This window comes from Branchiostoma belcheri, unplaced genomic scaffold (assembly GCF_001625305.1).
Source record: "Branchiostoma belcheri isolate BF01 breed outbred unplaced genomic scaffold, Haploidv18h27 scaffold40, whole genome shotgun sequence".
NCBI lineage: Eukaryota > Metazoa > Chordata > Leptocardii > Amphioxiformes > Branchiostomatidae > Branchiostoma > Branchiostoma belcheri.
In genome coordinates, this window is record NW_017804021.1 from 1,175,887 (window position 1) to 1,193,836 (window position 17,950).

Sequence of the window (17,950 nt, forward strand, 5' to 3'; positions counted from 1 at the left end):
AAAAAGTTTCGGGAATCCCCATGACGTTAAGCGACCCCATTGGTCGGTGCTAGCTAGGGGGCGTGGCTTGCTCAGTTTCGGTGCAGGTGTCACCGCTAGCGCGCAAGTTGCAGTTCCGCATTTTCCAGTTCAAGAGTTCAAAGTTCCTTTAGGTCCTTCCATAAGGGTCACCAAAGCTGGCAAACAAAGCGAGTAAAACAACCGACATTTTGGAAGTTGTTAGGGACGGTAAACATTCGACGTAGCGGAAATAGTGACTTCAAATTCGGCGACACTGTGACAATTCACCATGGCTACTTCAGATGGTAGAAGCGGCCGGTCAACTCGTTCAGAGCAGGGAATGTAAGTTGTATTTTTAGTCCCTTCTTGGACTGAATATAAACTACTACGCATTTCAGGTTATCGTTACTCAAGATTTACAAAAAAAAGTTAATTTGCTTTTACGTAAGGTGCAGGATTTCTGTATATAGGACGAGGGTTGTGCTCACTCGTTCCTTTCATGGTTAGTCCCTTTGTGAGTGACCTTGCGGAAGTGTTTCTAAATGTGAGCGTTGGGTCTCTATGCGTAACTGTTACTCTCAATACCAAGAGAAGGCTTCGTACATCTGTGTGTTAATTTATTCTGTAACAGGTATTTTCTCGTCAAAGTGTATCACCGTTAATTCTAACCTGTCACATTTCCAACTTGAAGGCAGACTTTGCATGAACGGAAAAGAAACAATTCCAATCAAGAATATACACGTTACATGTTTGTGCTTTGTTGTCTTTTATATATCATGCTAAGCCCCTTTGTAATGACCCAAAAATCACACACAGTAATTGCACACCCTTAGCTGTGCGTACACCCAAATTGCTTCTAACGTTAAACCGTGAATTCAAAATTATTCACAATGTACAAAATGTATTTTTCTTTTCAAAGCCCTGGACAGTTTGGGCTGGAATTCTCCTCAGTGTTGGTGTCCAACATACCTCAATCCGTGACTCAGTGGGACCTGGAAAGACACTTTAACCAAGAGACACACTGGAAGGATGAACCCCATGTCAGAATGATGTCAACACAGGCAATTGTGACATTCAGAAGCCCTTCATGTAAGTATATATGTTGTTAAAGATTATTAATGTCATTTAATATGTATTTTAGCAATTAAAATTTCAGCAATTAAAATTTGTAACATTCTCCTCTGTAGCTTTTTGTTGAAAGTACAGAAAACGTCCATAGGCTCCATATCAGGCTCTACAACTGTTTTTTTTTTTATTGTGGGGCTTTTTTTATTGATCTCAGCATGTTACAAAGCCCCAAAAGTCCTACATGTAGTTGTGGAACCTGCTAAGGAGGCTAGGAGCCCATGTTAACCCCATTATTTATGTCTTGATTACCTATATTACAGATGCTATGTACATTGCAAGGAAGGGATACACAACTTACAATGGAAAAGACTTAACAGTGGAACCAAACATTGAGGTAGGTGTGGTTATAGCCAAAGACAAATACTGGAGAAAATACTGGAGACTTGTATATGTTTAATTTTCTACATATCACAAAGATGTTTACAATGATTAACATCAAGTGTCTCCAACTTGTTTCAGGTGTTCCCTGCGGTCACGGCTGTCATCCCTGAAAGGCTTTGTGTTTATCTGCCAAATAATGTCATAGAGGAACTTGAAAGAAAAACAGGTGTCCAAGTTAATCGTAACTCTAGGCAAAACAACACACTAGAAATCATGGGAAGCTTGCAAGAAATTGAGCAAGCCCAGACAATGTTAAGACAGAGATTTGCTACCATCATTAATGAAGACTTACTGACTGGCTCTCAGCCTCAAGTTGGCAAGTACAATTACACAGATAACCAAGGTGCTGCAGGTTATAGTGAAGTTAACATGGAAGAACACACAACCACATTAGTAAGAGACAGTACTGACAGAAGCTATCAGACAAATGGGCCAGCTACCGAACTTGCTGAAGACAGGAGCGAAGACGACTCCCGAAATGGAAGATCTCGTACAAGGACAAGGAAGGTAGCAGGAAGGTCAAGTTCGTCTAGTAGAGTAGAGACTTCTTCACGGACAGTAAATAGAGTAAAAGAGGGACCGGCAGACATCATTGGTAGAGGTCTGGACAACAGATCTAGTGGGACTCCAGCAACAACAAGGCCTCATACACAACCAGTGCTCTCCAATAAGTCTTCAAGTTCTTCAAAGTCCCAGTCGTCTGCCACAAGGAAGTTAAAGACACCATCCAATTCCATACTCCCAAGCAAAACAATCGTCCCCGGTAGTACTCGTGCTGCAACAAGCACTCCAACAGGTGGCAGCATTGCAAGCTCTTCAAGAAGTAAATCTGGACTACAAGGTGCTGTAGGAGGTGTTGGTGTTCCAGGCACCACAAAATCAGGCAAAACAAAAGCCCATTCAGTCCACGCCTACAAAGGAGTAAAAGTCAGTATAGTGCACGGAGATCTAACCAAAGAAAAAGTTGACGTGATTGTAAGTTCAGGCGGTGGGGACTTGAAGAACCTTGGAGGTGTAGCAGGAGCCATATCGAGAGCTGGAGGTCCCAGCATCCAGGAAGACTGTGACAGTTACAAACAAAGACACGGCCCTTTGAAGACCACAGAATGCATGGTGACAGGCCCAGGTAGACTTCGATCATGTAACCATGTTATTCATTCTTGTGGGCCTGTCTATCAGAGATCACATCCACACAGGACTGAAAGGGAACTTAAAGATACCACATACACAGCACTGATGTCAGCAGCAGTGGATCTGAAAGCCCAGTCCATAGCTTTACCTGCCATCAGTTCAGGTGAGAATGGTGTTACTGTACCAGTCAAAATTGAAGTTGTTTGAATGTATCTTCAAAATACCTTACACATGTACAGTTTAAACTGCCCAAGAAGACCACTCAGTTGACTAGTCTAGTCCATGTGGACAGGTGGCCACTATAGTCCGGACTCTTAATGCTTGTGTCCATTTATAAGGGAAATAAGGGACCCCCAAATAAGTGGTCAATTGTACAGATTTGACTGTTACATAATTATATTTTTTGCCATAAAGTTCTCCCAGTGTGGAAGCAGAGAAAGTGTCAATGTGACATTTGGCATGTTCTTTTCCTCAGGCATATGTTGCCCTGTAGTTCAAATTTTTGTGTGAATGAGATGTGGATGTTCAAACTCCTGACTTATAATCATTTTTCTTTTATGTTTGTACAGGAACGTTTCGTGTCCCAAAGGACATGTGTGCAAGAGCAATGCTAGCTGGCATCATGGCATTTGCTGAGGCACAGCAAGATATTTACAGTGGCCTAAAGGACATCAGAATCGTTGACAACGACTTTTACACAGTGTTTGGATTCACATCTCAATGTGAGAAACTGTTAGACGACCCCAGCAACACCAGAGATTCTACCACAGGGTCCCGCCGAAGGAGTTCTTCCATGAGTAGAGCAGATGGAAGGGGCAGAACGACAAGCTTTTCAAACGTGCCTGCAGCAAGTGCTTCATCCTACACCAACGGCAGTTACCAGTCACTCCCTGGCCTTCAGGATAAAGGAGACAATCATTTCAGAAACGGGTCATCCTACAATTATGAACGTTATCAGTCACTCCCAAGCTTTCATGACAATGGAGACAATCATTTCAGAAATGAAAGTAGCTGGGATCATCAATTTGAAAACACACCGGGTATGGAGGCCTCCTCCCCAAAGACACAGCAAAGCAACAGGTCCACAACAAGTGATGGTGACCAGGATGACACTTGTCCTATCTGCATGAGCGACTTCACCGATCCCAAAATGCTGTCTTGCAAGCACAAGTTCTGTGCCGACTGCCTGGCGACCGCCCTGAAGCACGCGGCCAAATGTCCCATCTGTGGCCTGGTGGTGGGCAGGCTGAGGGGAGACCAGCCGGAGGGTAGGATGGAGTATACAGTGGAGAGACACAGCAGTCTCCCTGGCTACCCAGGCTGTGGAACTATCATCATCCACTACAGCATCCCATCTGGAATACAAGGAGTGAGTCCGTCATCATGATACTGTTACAGTAGATTTTGAACTGTTTGTAGTTACTGTGTAGTTTTATTTTTAAAGTTTTCACATATGCATTGACTTCTCCTCTGTGAAATTATGTGTTTCTAATCTATTACAGTTGGTAACTGCTGTATTTTTTCAACCACAGGCTTTAAACACTCCCCCTTCCTTCTGTGAAAGTAGATCCCAGCTAAAATAAATGATAGTATTTATTTTTCATTTATTACAGTATCTCTTTTAAAATGTAACTCTTTGAAGCATTGAAAAGAGTGCAACATAAAAATGTTATCTTCTTCTTGATTTAAAAATTCCACTATGATATAGCCCATTTGAAAACAAGTTATTTGACCAGATTTTGCTTTCTTCTGCAGCGAGATCACCCTAACCCCGGCCAGCCTTACCATGGTACGTCCAGGAAAGCGTACCTGCCTGACAACTATGAGGGACAGGAGGTTCTCACACTGCTGAAGGAGGCCTGGAGGAACAAACTGGTCTTCACCATCGGGACATCCGTCACTACTGGAACTGACGATGCCGTGACCTGGAACGACATTCATCACAAAACAAACCGCAGTGGAGGTCCCACCAGGTCAGAAATTATAGTATTTTTATCTCCTAGCAGACATAACGATATTGCTCATTCTATAGGAGACAAACTGCAAAAACAGGCATAAAATGCCAAAAATGTTTCGGACCCTTACATCAGCTTGGTGATTAAGACATTTGAAGAATCAACAGGCCTGAGCAACAATAGTCACTGTCAGAGATTCATTTTGGTACTCCAGTTTTATTAATTCTTCTGCATGAGGCGAAATTGGACAAGTTCACTTTACAGTAAATCGGTGTTTCCTGTGGTTTTATATAATTTAGGATTTTTGTGGTGACCTGTTACTGCAAAATCATAACACTGCAAATATGTGTTTTGTATTTCAAATGTGCTTCCATGAAGTTCAAACTCCGAAAAGTAGGAAATAAAACCACTGTGAAAGAAAGTTTGCATTTCATACAGTATATTAACTTGCTATAATTGCTTTGTGTTCTCTGCAGATATGGTTACCCAGATCCTACCTACCTGGCCAGGGTGAAAGAGGAACTAGCAGCCAAGGGCATCACCACAAGACCCTCAACTGCATAGATAATGTTATTACATGTACTAAACCAAGAATGTCAGTGGTAGCTAGTAAAAAAAAGGGCTATGTGTATGTCTAGTAAAACCGTATGATAAAGCCCTGAACTTGACTATGGCCCAAAGAACATGTGCCATTAAACACATTGGTGATGTCACAATACATTTGTACATTGATACTTGTAGAAAAATTCCTCTGTGTGCTTAGTTTGTCTTGTTTTGATCTTAAGTGCTTCCAGTGAGGGTACATGATTATTAGCTTTGTGTGTTTGTTTGTTTGCTTGTTGTTTTTGAACTTTTAGTCTTTAGTCACAAAAATTTTTATTCTTCCTGGTGTTCAGATTATTACCCCATACTGATCTGAAACAAGATGTTTTGACGGAATTGCTCAGTATTTGTTCGGTAGACAGAGATTTGTTACACCTATACTTAAAACCACCTGTTAAACAGAATGGAAGAAAAGAGAGAGAAAGAATCAGTTGTACATTCCATAATTGTAAATTCTTAAGTGTTGTTTTGTGCACATAGTCTACCCTAGCACATGTACACATGGATGTATCCAATGTACAACATTTGCTTTTTATGTCAACAATTTATTTAGATAGTAAACGAATCTTTCAAAAGTGTGTCATGCCAATAAAGAATTATGTAACAATGTGACAGTCACTCTGACAATGCAATATTCACCCTTTATGCAAAGTAAATATTCTGATCAATTCAACTGTGTGGTTTTGTATACATCATGTGTTGTTTGTGTGAATTTATCCATCTGTGATTGTACAAAGTCTATACAGTGTAAAGTTCAAAGGTTACTACTTGCACAAGTGTTTCTGGTTGGTTGTCAACAGTCCGCATTTTTCCCAACTAGCTAAAATTAAATTTATGGGCAAACGAAATTTACTGGTCCATATCTAGACATGATCCACCCACCGAAACCTGATGACATCATTGATGTTCCGCTTTCACTTCCTCTTTTTCGCGCTGCATGACGTAAGGGGGATTTCCGCTGCTTACATCTGATTGGTCTCATTACATCACGTGGTTTAACTTCTATCCAATGAGGAGGCAGCGACTTTCTCTTTTTAAAACCACCGCCAAACCCGGAAGCTAGTTTCGGTCCAGGAATGAGTGCACCTGAGCATAGCGGTTCTTAGTAGGTGGTTTCAGATCCGCCTACCATAGCGCTTCTGGCGGTAGGTAGGCTCAGTGAGCGTTCTCTTCGATAGTCAGCCATTTTTAGGCGGCCCGAGGAAGGCATACATTGTAGTTAGGTGCACCTGTTTGCCGACCAGGACGTGCTAAATCGGCGGCACGCGGGAACATGGCCTGTGCGAGAGGGGCGAAGGACGGAGCCATGGACCTGGGTAACTCACGGCTCCGGAATGGCGGGTAAGTTGTACAGCCATGTAAAATTAACATCGGACTAGCTTTCAAAGTCGCATAATACTTCCTGTTTTGTGTCAATGGACGCCGCGGTTCACCACAGATAGTTTTCTAAATTAAAAATTCATATCGCAGTTTATGATAAAATGCAAATACGCCTGCTTACAAAAAGAAAGTGATCCTTCAAAATTGCTGTTGTCCTTTATTTACGTCTATTATTATGCTAGACGTGGTATCTACTAGTACTATGTGCTGGTTTTCACTCGGTACCAGTTCATGGTTTTTGACTCTCTAGGTCTAGGTATTGGCCGTTGCATTGATGACTTGAGCGTGTGTGTTGTAGCAATAATGTAGAATGCCTTATAGACCAAGAAGATTTAGATTAAACTTGCTTGTTCCAATGGACCAAGGAGGTTCAACCTCCTTGCGTAGACTCAGCATTTGCACGTAATCGGTAATGGCGCCCATACACTGGAAACCACCCGGTACAAAGGCCATCCATTGTTTGTCGTCCCGAATGAGCCACCTGTTGTAAGTGGCGCATCAGTGAAGGGTAACGTTATTGGGTGTCTTCTTTGAGCACATACCGATACATGTAAAATCTACCCAGTACAAGCAGGGCTCGAAATTCAGTCTGCATTCCTGTACTGGCACTTTGAAAATTACCTGCACCAGACAAATGTTACCTGCACCACTCAGTATTTAGATCATACTCATTCTGTTTTGCTGAATATCTTGAATTCATACTTTGTTACTGCATACTGCAAATTTTTTTGTACAGTGGGCCATTTTTCACATTGTCAACTGTTTTGTATTTCTGCCATGAATGCCTGATGAAGTATGACCAACATCCCAACAAAGGGTTAGGGTTGTCCGAATGTAGGTTGAGTTGTAAGAATATAGGGATGTTAGAACATATATATATATATAGGGGGTATCAGAAAATACCAAGACGAGTACATGTATCTTGTATTTTGCAAAAAGAGACCTACAGGGACCAGAGGATGAAGCCAGCAGGTCCATCCTGGTGTCCCACATCCCTGAGGGTGTGAACAGGGACAAACTGGAGATACACTTCATGAGAGCATCTAATGGTGGAGCAGACATTGAGTCTGTCACCATGGTAACAGACACAGAGGCAAAGATCACCTACCTGGATGGTACAGGTGTGTGGGTAAAAAGTGAAACCAGACCAGTAGTGAAAGTGAAAATTACATTATATTACATGTGCCCCTCAGAAATGCAGAACTACTAGGAATTGAACCATTGACTCTGAAGAGTGTAGTGTGCTTAGTCCTGTGGTTAGTGACCCTGTCTCTGGATTCAGAGCTTGGGAGTTTGAATCCCTGCCTACCAGTATGCACACAATTGGAAAGGGTAATACATTGTACATGGTCCTTATTATTAGGGCAGGGCCTTCATTGTGCTAAATAAATGGTAAAAGATCTAGCCTAAGGGGAATTTCCCCAGTACAATGAGCCTAGTGTATAATTATAATTATACTAGGCTCTTCAGTACAGTCTTCACTGTCACTACTGTAACACTGGAAGATTTAAAATGTGTACAAACACATGGTCTGTTTTGTTGACTTATTATATTATTATGAACTCACTCAACATCAGGTTCAAAGATCAGTTCTTTGCATTGAAATGCATGTATATGAATGTCTTGAACTATTCTATCCATTACTACATGTAATAACACCTGCCAAATTATTGAATGTTTTGATTTAAAGCTGTGGAGAGAGTTCTGGAAAGGCCTCATGTCCTGAATGGTGTTGAAGTAAAAGTTCAGAAGTGGACTCCTCCTGAAGATAATACAAAGGTAATGAAAAATCATACCACTGCTAATACTTACATTTTAATTTATTTGTCAAGGTTTCCTAATTGAGTGACCTGCTTTGAACATGTACAATAATGTAGATTCACAAGTGCCATCCTCTACATTAGGATCATCTGGCCAATAGGACCACTTTTTAGTAGTCCCTTAGATTATACATATTAATTAAGTTTTTTTCTATTGACACAAGCATCTAAATAGAGCGACCACCTGTTCACATACACCAGTCTGAGAGTTTATTGGTCCTATGACTGGGCAGTTTTGACAGTAGATATTGTATTTTGAAGATACCTTGAACTACAAACCTAGATGTTAACAGTCCATGGGGCTTCCTCAGAGTTAGATATAAATCATTATTTTAGCTAGGTGTGAAAAGTCAATCAGGTAAATCTTGTGTGTAAAGCTGATGGGCAGTTATTTCAGATTTAGTCCCATGTTCTGACACCAATATGTGTTCTGGCACCCCTACATTCTGAGAAACGGATAGGGGTACCGTTGTTGTCATTAGGTTGCGTTGTCAGCACATTGTGGTGTCAGAACAAAAGGGTGTCCATACTTTTGGGTGTAACCAGGGTAGATATCGGTGAAAAGTTTAATATTGGTGAAAACATATTAAACTTTTCAATTTTAGCAACTCAGTGCTACTGCAGAAGGAGCCAGCAGGTCCATCCTGGTGTCCCACATCCCTGAGGGTGTGAACATGGACAAACTGGAGATACACTTCATGAGAGCATCCAACGGTGGGAGTGAGATTGAGTCTGTCACCATGGTAACAGACACAGAGGCAAAGATCACCTACCTGGATGGTACAGGTGTGTGGGTATCATCTTACATATGTCAGCCATTTGTTAATGTTATTTGTATGGAATTAAGCCTATTTTTGCATTGATGTATTGTGTCCATAATAAACCAACTTCTATTACATGTATATGGAAATACTAAAAGCAATTACATAGAGTTGCAATTGAGAAAAAAAGCAGAATCAAAGTGAAACCAATGATATTGAGAACAAATCAGAAAGTGAAACCAAACTGGGATACGTGTAACCAGTCTGGTTTTACATGTGTCCCTCAAAATGCAGAACTGGAAATTGAACCCTTGACTCAGGGGTGATGGTCCATGGTGCAGACTGCGCATATTATATTATAGCTTATGGATATCAGTTTAAGAGTTTGAATATCCTGACTGTTGTCACTCACCGGATACTGGAAAGGGTTGCAACTGCCACGATTTGTTGTGCTTGCCGAAGAGAGTCTCAGACTTTCCACCGTGCCAGTACTGTGAACCTGTAAATGCTGTTTCGGTATAGCTCAGGTATAAGTGCCCTTCAACGTAACATACCAGCTTCTGTACCTGTATCGGTATAGCCAGTAATAACTGCCCTGTATCGGTATAGCCGGTAATAACTGGCCTTTGGCATAACACACCAGCTACTGGACATATACATGTATATGTTAAGCAATTCTTTCTAGATCATCTCTGACATGACCAGTTGAAGATAAGCTCTTCATAGAGCTTAAACTCCTTTTTTTATTTGATATGTTATTACAGATAATTTCACCCTCACTATATGAAAATTCAATGTCTTTGAAATGTTTTATTCATTACTAAGTAATCCTCCAAAATGAATGTTTTAATTTGAAGCTGTGGAGAGAGTTCTGGAAAGGCCTCATGTCCTGAATGGTGTTGAAGTAAAAGTTCAGAAGTGGACTCCTCCAGAAGATAATACAAAGGTAATGAAAAATCTTTCCAACTGCTATATGATAAACACAATAAAGTTTATTCAATTTGGTCTTCTTGAGTGGTCTTCTTGGGCAGTACTGGATAACATATTTTGAATTGAAGACACCTGCTGTCATCTTGTACCATAGGGACCTCTTCACAATTGTTATATGAGTGTATGAATGGGTATGAATAGTGTATGAAAGGGTATGTATTAATGAAAATGTTAAATTTTCTTTTCAACCTCTAGAAGGTCAAACAAGCCATCAGGTCCATCCTGGTGTCCAACATTCCCAAGGGAGTGAACAGGGACAAACTGGAGATCCACTTCATGAAATCATCCAACGGTGGGGGCGAGATTGAGTCCATCACCATGGTAACAGACGCGGTGGCAGTAATCACCTACCAGGACAGTGCAGGTGTGTGATTTCTGCATTGCTATTGATAATCAGTGGTAATGTTTAGACCATAGAACCAGTAGTGTAAGCCAAGAATTAAAATCAACATCTTGATTTATCCAAATTACTTGTATGTAAGTTTATTTTTTGCATTAGCTGACATTTAAATTAATTAGTATCCACTTGTTTGTTAAGTTGTAAGTATAGCTGTAGAAGACCTTGTAAATTTAGCAATACTTTTGGGGGGGTCAATAAAGATTTGTAAAGTGTTATAAATGACATGCTCTATTTCAATTAGGAAATTCCACTTTCTCTTTTTTTATGTCTTAAATGGCTCATCCCTGAAACTTGCAATTTTTATTAGCTTACTTACTTTACTACCAGTAGTTTTATCATGCTGCTTTTACTTTACCATGTAAAAAATGTTGCAGAAGGGTTTATGCACTTTCAGAGGAACAGGTTTTGAAATCAAATTGTTAGAATATGCTTCATTAGACAATTGTTATATCTTGCACATGTATCATTTCAAAATAATATTTAGTCGTCTTAAGTGTTTACAATTCAATTTTACCTGATTTTGTTCATAGCTGTGAAGACTGTTCTGGAAAAGCAGCATGTTCTCAGTGGCAAGCAACTAACTGTTGAGGAAGAGGCTGACCCAGAGGTAAGACATGACTTCAGTAAAAAGATATGCCAAAAATCAGTTACTCGACAAGCAAATGGATATGATTTTGGAGATCATATCCAGTTGCTTGAGTAACTGTTTTTTGGCATAAGACATGATTATGTATCAGTTGATCAGACTACCATACACAAAATACAACATGTTGCTGACAGACATTTTCTTTCAAACAGATTGTTCTGCACAGAATCATCTTCTGTTGAATCATGCATTGCAAAGTTTAACATTATTTGTATTAAACAACATTAACTTTGTTTTACAAATCTGGAATTTTAAATTGTTTTCCAGGTTTTTGATGAGGTCCATGCCACAGTTGATCCTAAAGTGGCTCATCTCATACCTCAGGATCTGATAGACAAGGTTAAAAAGGAAACAGGCATAAAGTGGGAAAAGGATGTAGTTAAAGGCACCTATAAACAGGTGGCAGATGCACAACAGCTTCTCCAACAGTATTTGGAACAGCACTGCAAACAAATGCTGGAATCAACAAATGATTCAACCACCACGACTCACAAGGAAAGCAAGACAGCCAACGACAAGGAGCAGACTCCTAATGATCATCCTAAAGGGACCAAGGCTGTGGAAAGGAATTTTAAAATAACTGGCTTGGATGATGAAAGCCCAGCTTATGCAGACATGGATCCACAAAGCACAAGTATGAAACCACCAGATGAAGCAGAAGTCCATCTAAATCCCAACACTGTCAAGGGCAGAGCAGACTACAAGGAAGGAACAGAAAGGGATGGAGAAATGTCGCCTGGACCTACAGCAAGCAATTGGGATGCCTCTGGTTCTCTAGAAAGTGACCACAAAGTCAAAGAAGAAGACAACAAGGGCTCTTCATCCCAAGACGGGAATATTGAAGAAGGTCACACGGAACATGATGAGGCTACAGGGAGAGAGGAGGATGGACAGCACCCACAGCAGACTGGTGAACAGGTAGAGGATGCTGCCAAGAGTTCTTCCTCATCAGATGGTCAACAGATGTCGACATTGGCCCCTAGTACATTAAATGTAGAGGGAAGCTCAAGAGGAAGTGCAGGAAAAGATGAGGACATGGAAGCCACCACAGCAGCAGAGGAACCAGAGGAAATGGATACAGGAGAATCACCCAATTCTGTTCATGCTAACTCACCAATAGGTCCACTTTCCGATGATGATGAGTCAATGCCAAGTGATGACGATGAGCCACAAACTCCAACCTCCAGCAGTAGCAGTCTACCTGAAAAACCCAGAAAAGATGCACCTGCAAGTCCTCCAAATGATGTTGCCAACAATGATGTAAGGAGAGAGAAGGATGAAAGGCACTCACAAGAAGGTCAACAGGTAGAAGATGCTAACAAGGGCTCTCTTGTTTCATTTCATAATGCAGAAGCCTCCTCCACATCAAATAATGAGAAGGATAAGAGGTTGCAAATGGCCTCTGGTACATTAAATGGAGAGGGAAGCCCAAGAGGAAGTGATAACTTGGAAGCCTCCACAGCTGCTGAGATGGACAATAGAAACACAATGGAAACAGAATATGCACCTGATTCTGTTCATGGTGACACACCACCACAGCCACTATCTGAGAATGCTGAACCAATGTTAAGTGACAACGATGGCCCACAATCTTCAACCTCCATCAATACCAGTCCACCTGATATATCAGATGGAGATGGAAGCTCAAGAGAAAATGCAAAAAGAGATGTAGCCACCACAGCTGCAGAGAAAGTGGATACAAAAGTTGCACCTAATTCTGACAATGATGAACAGTTGTCAAGTGGCAACAATGACCCACAAACTCAAAGCTCCAAGAATAGCAGACTACCTAAAGAGCCCAGAAAGGATGTTCCCTCAAATACTCCAACTGATGTTGCCAACATTGATGACCAAGTGCCTGGAGACCAGACCATCACAAGAGGTATCCAGGCTAAATCTGTAGACCCTGTGAAAGAAGATGAAAATGACTCGAGGCCCACTCACAATGATGCTTCTCCCGATGATCCCACAACTACAAACACAGGTTCTCAAAGACACGAGTTGCCAAGCAAAAATGATGCTGAAGCCAGACAGTCACAAGGCTCCAAGAAGCAAAGGAACAAGGCCTTTTACAAGGAGAATCTGGGCAAGAATTTCATGCAAGTTTACCATCTGTCTTCGGGGGCAACTGGTGCAACAGACAACCTTCCTACAGGCAAAGAGCACAAAGCAGGTAGTGCTAGCAGCACTGGGTCAGGTCAAGAGGACAGCTCTCCATTTGAAGTGTTTGTAGACCCAGATATTCTAACTTACATACGCCATAAGTATCATGCAGAGATATCAGATATTGGCAAAAGGTACAAGTCTGTGTTTCATACAAGCACTGATAACACACAAGCCTGCTTTTCCCGGGCATCACCTTCTGTGGGAAAGGATCCTGAACCTGAGAAGGCCATTGATGAATTCATCACACTCTACCAGCAAGTCTTCAGCAGGATGAAATGCGAGAATTTTGATGTTGCTCAGTACAAGTTTGCCCCTACGTATCTTTTAAATGGTGTACGATCAATCAGGGGTAGCCATAATGAAGTGCTCACAAATGTCAATGAAGATAACACAACAGTGACGTTCATGGGTGAACCAGAGAAAATAAGGGAGGCAAGAACAGCCTTCTGTGGTTTAATGGGCATCTCCATCTCAAGAAACCCAAGAAGAAGAGGCAACAGACCAACCACAAGCACAGAGTCTGCAGGAGGTAGCACAGATGCACCAAAGGGGGCTAAAGGTGGACAAAACTCCCCAGAGCCTGTACTTCTCTACACCCACACCTTCGAGCAGGGGGTTGAAGTAAAAGTTGCTCATGGAAACATCACAACTCTGAACGTGGATGCCATCGTCAATGCAGCCGATGGGCAGTTGAAGCATGGAGGAGGGGTGGCAAAGGCCATTGTGGAGGCAGGAGGGTACATCATACAAAAGGAAAGTACAGAAAAGATGAAGACCAGGGGTTTTCTCAAGCCATCAGAAACAGAGATCACAGGAGCCGGCAGCCTACCATGTAAGAACATCATACATGCACATGGGCCAAAATGGCAGGGGGCCAACCAAGCCACGTGGTGTACAGAAATGCTGACAAGAACATGCATCAACATTCTACATGCTGCAGAGGGACTGAAAGCAGAGTCTGTTGCCATACCAGCAATCAGTTCAGGTGGGTCAATCATGGGTGTCAAAAATGGTTGATCTTTATGTATATACATTTATGCAACGTCCACAATTTTAGGAGTTGGGTTTTGATTAAATTCAATGACACTGGGTACAATGTAAAGCATAATTATAGCAAAACTAGAAAAGCTGGCATTTGTTTGCATGCAAATACAGCATATTGCACTCCATCTCTGCATAAAATGGACTGTTCCATACCTACATGTATGGTATGGAGTAAAATATAATAACCTGAATTCTTACGTTGAAATCCATCTGAAACACAGATTTTTCCTTGCAGGTAAATATGCCATGCCAAAGGAGGACTGTGCCCAAGCTCTGCTGTCAGGTGTGCTTCAATACCTCTCCACCAAACGTGCGCCTTCCTGCAGTCTGAGGAAAATCTGGTTCATCGACATGACTGAAGATACCATCCAAGTGATTGCAGAGGTATTTGCCACAGAGATATCTTTGTTCCTCCAATCACCAAGTGGGTATGGAAAGGCAAAGTCTAAACCTACAGTAAAGCAAAGTCAAGAAGCAAGCCAGCCACAAGTTAGCATCCCTTCACACCCAAAGACCTATGCATCTGTTGCTGCAAATGGAGGCAGTAAGGCAAAACTATCTCCAGCAACTGGTCATTCATACAGAAATGATTCAAGCCAAGTGGCTGCTGCCCTTGGGAGGGGGCATGGCTTTGCCCAACATGTGATCCAGGACAGAAGCAGCCTGCAGGGAAAAGGTGGAGCAACAGGTGGTGGAAACAATGGCACAACAACAGGGATGGCTATCAGAGACAAAACGTCTGGACAGCCAAACACTGAAAAGGACAAGAATGATGAAGAGTGCCCCATTTGCCTGACAGTGCCAACAAAGCCGACTTCTCTTCCCTGCAAAAACCAAGGCTGCAAGGCTGTGTTCTGCAAGAAGTGTCTGGACAAGGCAATGGATACAAAATCCTGCTGTCCTGTCTGCAGTGCTGTTGTTGGAAAACTGATGGGCAACCAGCCAGAAGGGAGCATGACAGTTACCTACAACAGGAAAATGAAGCTTGAAGGCTATAAACAAACTGGAGCCATCATCATCGAATATGTCTTTACAGGTGGAATTCAAGGGGTAAGTTAGACATATTTTTTTAAATGATGTCAATAACAGTAAGAACAGTCAATCTTTTGTAGGTAAAGCAACATTTCACTTTTGATAATTAATGATAACTTTTCCATTAAAAAGTGCAATATGTAATTACTTTTTGCTGGTGCCTTTGTACAAAAGATCATAACAGCTACCAAAATAAGAATTCAATGCTAAAGAGCGTTGATTAATCAAAATGTTGATTGAACTATTTTCACCACATTTTCTAGCTAGAGCATCCCAACCCAGGCAAGCCTTACACAGGAACAACTCGCAAAGCGTACCTTCCGTACAATCATGATGGTACAAAAGTGCTGGGTCTGCTGGAAAAGGCCTTTGCCCAGAAACTGACCTTCACCATAGGGACTTCATCCACAACAGGACGCAGCGACACAGTCATTTGGAATGACATTCATCACAAGACCAGCACATATGGAGGAGCAAGCATGTATGTTTACATTACATGTACGATGTACCTTTTTATCAGTTAAGAATCAGTGTGGATTGTATTTTGAATGATCAATAAATCAACATTCAAGTTGAATGTTTCTGAGGTATTCTCTTTAAGTCCATGCAATGCTTAGAATGGGTTAAAATGCATCCGAACCCAAAGATGTTTTGTGTGTTTGTTACTGATCCTGTATCTGAGTCTCATTCAATGCTCAGTAATGGACACAGCATGGTTCAGCCACATTGCTTGATTTCCGATGACCAGACAGTTTTAAAGTAGTCTTATCATCATTTCCCTTTTCCCTACAGGCATGGCTATCCTGATCCTGGCTACCTGAAAAGGGTGACGGAGGAGTTGGCTGCCAAAGGCATAAAGTAGTTAAGGCAGTTAAATAATCAACTTCAACATACCGAAAACACTTGCCAATGTATAACTTTAAAGTTAGATGAACAAAGAATTTTTATGAAACAGTGCTGTAAATAAAAATTAAGACAAACTACTTTGTGCATTAGGAGCAAATGTACATGTTGTACCATCACAACAATTTTCCCCATAAGGTTGAATGTTTATGTTGTAATACTTGTTTTTAGATCAGACTGCCTCATATTTTGTTATTTGCATTCAGGATATACATGATTGTATGCAACAATCATATATTTGCCCATATCATTTTTGCTTCATTTTCTGTTCTTCCTCTCCAAATAAATAAGGGCAGTGACAAGGACCAGATAGCTGTCACCATAGTAACTGGTGCTGTAGTAGACACCCTGTGGTGTTGGATGACACTATGTAGCAAGTGACTGAGGACAGAGTTGGAAGGACTGAACATCATATGTATGAATATGTGTCGAATGTGTTGAATGAATAAACAGGGCAGTAGTTTGCTAGGCTAGACTATGTGAATGTAAACATCAATTTGTATTTTCTTAGCAAATGTTGCCTTCTACTTTCAATTCATCATCGCATTGGCAATTTTCTGCCAGTCTCCTGAACACAGCAGACAGATACAAATCAAAGAACTAATTAAAGGTTTCAGTAAGCAGATGACAGTAACATAAATTTGATATGAAAGCTATTTCTTGTTTGAAATTTTGAAGTGGGAGTTTTAAGGTGCTTATGGCTACAGCATAGAATTAGCAATGTTGTGAAAACATGAATTTGGTGGCATTCCTATTAAACTATGCAATCCAGGACCTCATAACTTTGCCAAATGATGTTGACCTTTTTGAATTATAAGTCTTTGTGTTTCTCATTGGTACGGAACCAACATCCTCTTTGCATGAATTATATCAGTTGAGCATATTTTCCACCCAATGGCAATCTTATCTTAGCAAAGAGAGCTATTGTTATTTGCTCATAAATTATGCAAATATAGTCCAGATTTGAATAAGTCAATAAATAGGTTTAATGATGTTCACATTCACTTATAAAGCTTCCAAATGCCATGGCCCGTGGCAGGGGCATGAAATTTTCAACATTTACTGAAATTATAGCATTTCCTCTTCAACCATGCTAGTTGATTTTTCATTTATACATTTGACCAATCTCATTAATGTTATGCTATAGGTATTGGTGCGCCAGCCACTTTCATTTTATGTTTATGTTATACTTTATGTCATCTTTATGTTAACATTTGTATTATGTTTTATGAGCAGCGGAGTCACATAAGCACAAGTGCTAATCCTATCAAATGCTCAAAAATCCATGTGAATAAAATAAAATAAAAATTTATACATTTGTATAATTGATACCTGCTGATGTTTCTTTCATTCTCAAGTGCATACGCCACAAGTTTTCCCAGTCTTATAATGAAATGCAGCGGATTTATAGAATTTTCTCATCAATTATACAAATTAGATCCTGATTTGCACAGTTGTCATCTAATTATGTCAAGCATCACATAAGCTACATGCATACCAAAAATCACGACGACCACTCAACCAGTTCTTGAGTTACCCCCTTCAAACGTTTTGTCAATAAATGCCTGTGAAGTTCCAGGACAAGTTGCTAGGGGACCCAAACTCAATTC

General features: G+C 40.9%; 2 protein-coding genes across 3 annotated transcripts; both read left to right on the forward strand.

Moving 5' to 3' along the window:
- Positions 1–120: 120 nt before the first annotated feature.
- LOC109477541 lies at positions 121–5,756 on the forward strand. Its single transcript, XM_019778853.1, has 7 exons — positions 121–342; positions 920–1,089; positions 1,389–1,462; positions 1,588–2,803; positions 3,210–4,009; positions 4,396–4,613; positions 5,072–5,756. Exons 1-7 carry the CDS (start codon positions 290–292, stop codon positions 5,157–5,159), a joined length of 2,619 nt encoding a protein of 872 aa, XP_019634412.1. The 5' UTR covers positions 121–289; the 3' UTR covers positions 5,160–5,756.
- Positions 5,757–6,267: 511 nt separating this feature from the next.
- On the forward strand, positions 6,268–17,598 carry LOC109477530. Of its 2 annotated transcripts, XM_019778821.1 has the most exons (11): positions 6,268–6,539; positions 7,518–7,699; positions 8,269–8,357; positions 9,004–9,184; positions 10,017–10,105; positions 10,345–10,513; positions 11,080–11,156; positions 11,463–14,346; positions 14,641–15,455; positions 15,701–15,918; positions 16,230–17,598. In XM_019778821.1, the coding sequence occupies exons 1-11, from the start codon at positions 6,472–6,474 to the stop codon at positions 16,297–16,299; spliced, it is 4,842 nt and encodes a 1,613-aa protein (XP_019634380.1). In that variant the 5' UTR covers positions 6,268–6,471; the 3' UTR covers positions 16,300–17,598. The 2 variants fall into 2 exon arrangements, with proteins under 2 accessions (XP_019634380.1, XP_019634381.1); XM_019778822.1 differs by lacking the exons at positions 8,269–8,357; positions 9,004–9,184.
- Positions 17,599–17,950: the final 352 nt, after the last annotated feature.

Bases quoted from the DNA above. Each gene is read 5' to 3' on its own strand.
- LOC109477541 (XM_019778853.1), top strand. From the start codon at position 290: ATGGCTACTTCAGATGGTAGAAGCGGCCGGTCAACTCGTTCAGAGCAG. The intron at 1,090-1,388 runs GTAAGTATATAT...CCTATATTACAG, and splicing joins GACATTCAGAAGCCCTTCAT to ATGCTATGTACATTGCAAGG. The intron at 2,804-3,209 runs GTGAGAATGGTG...ATGTTTGTACAG, and splicing joins TTTACCTGCCATCAGTTCAG to GAACGTTTCGTGTCCCAAAG.
- LOC109477530 (XM_019778821.1), top strand. From the start codon at position 6,472: ATGGCCTGTGCGAGAGGGGCGAAGGACGGAGCCATGGACCTGGGTAAC. The intron at 10,106-10,344 runs GTAATGAAAAAT...TTCAACCTCTAG, and splicing joins CTCCAGAAGATAATACAAAG to AAGGTCAAACAAGCCATCAG. The intron at 14,347-14,640 runs GTGGGTCAATCA...TTTTCCTTGCAG, and splicing joins CATACCAGCAATCAGTTCAG to GTAAATATGCCATGCCAAAG.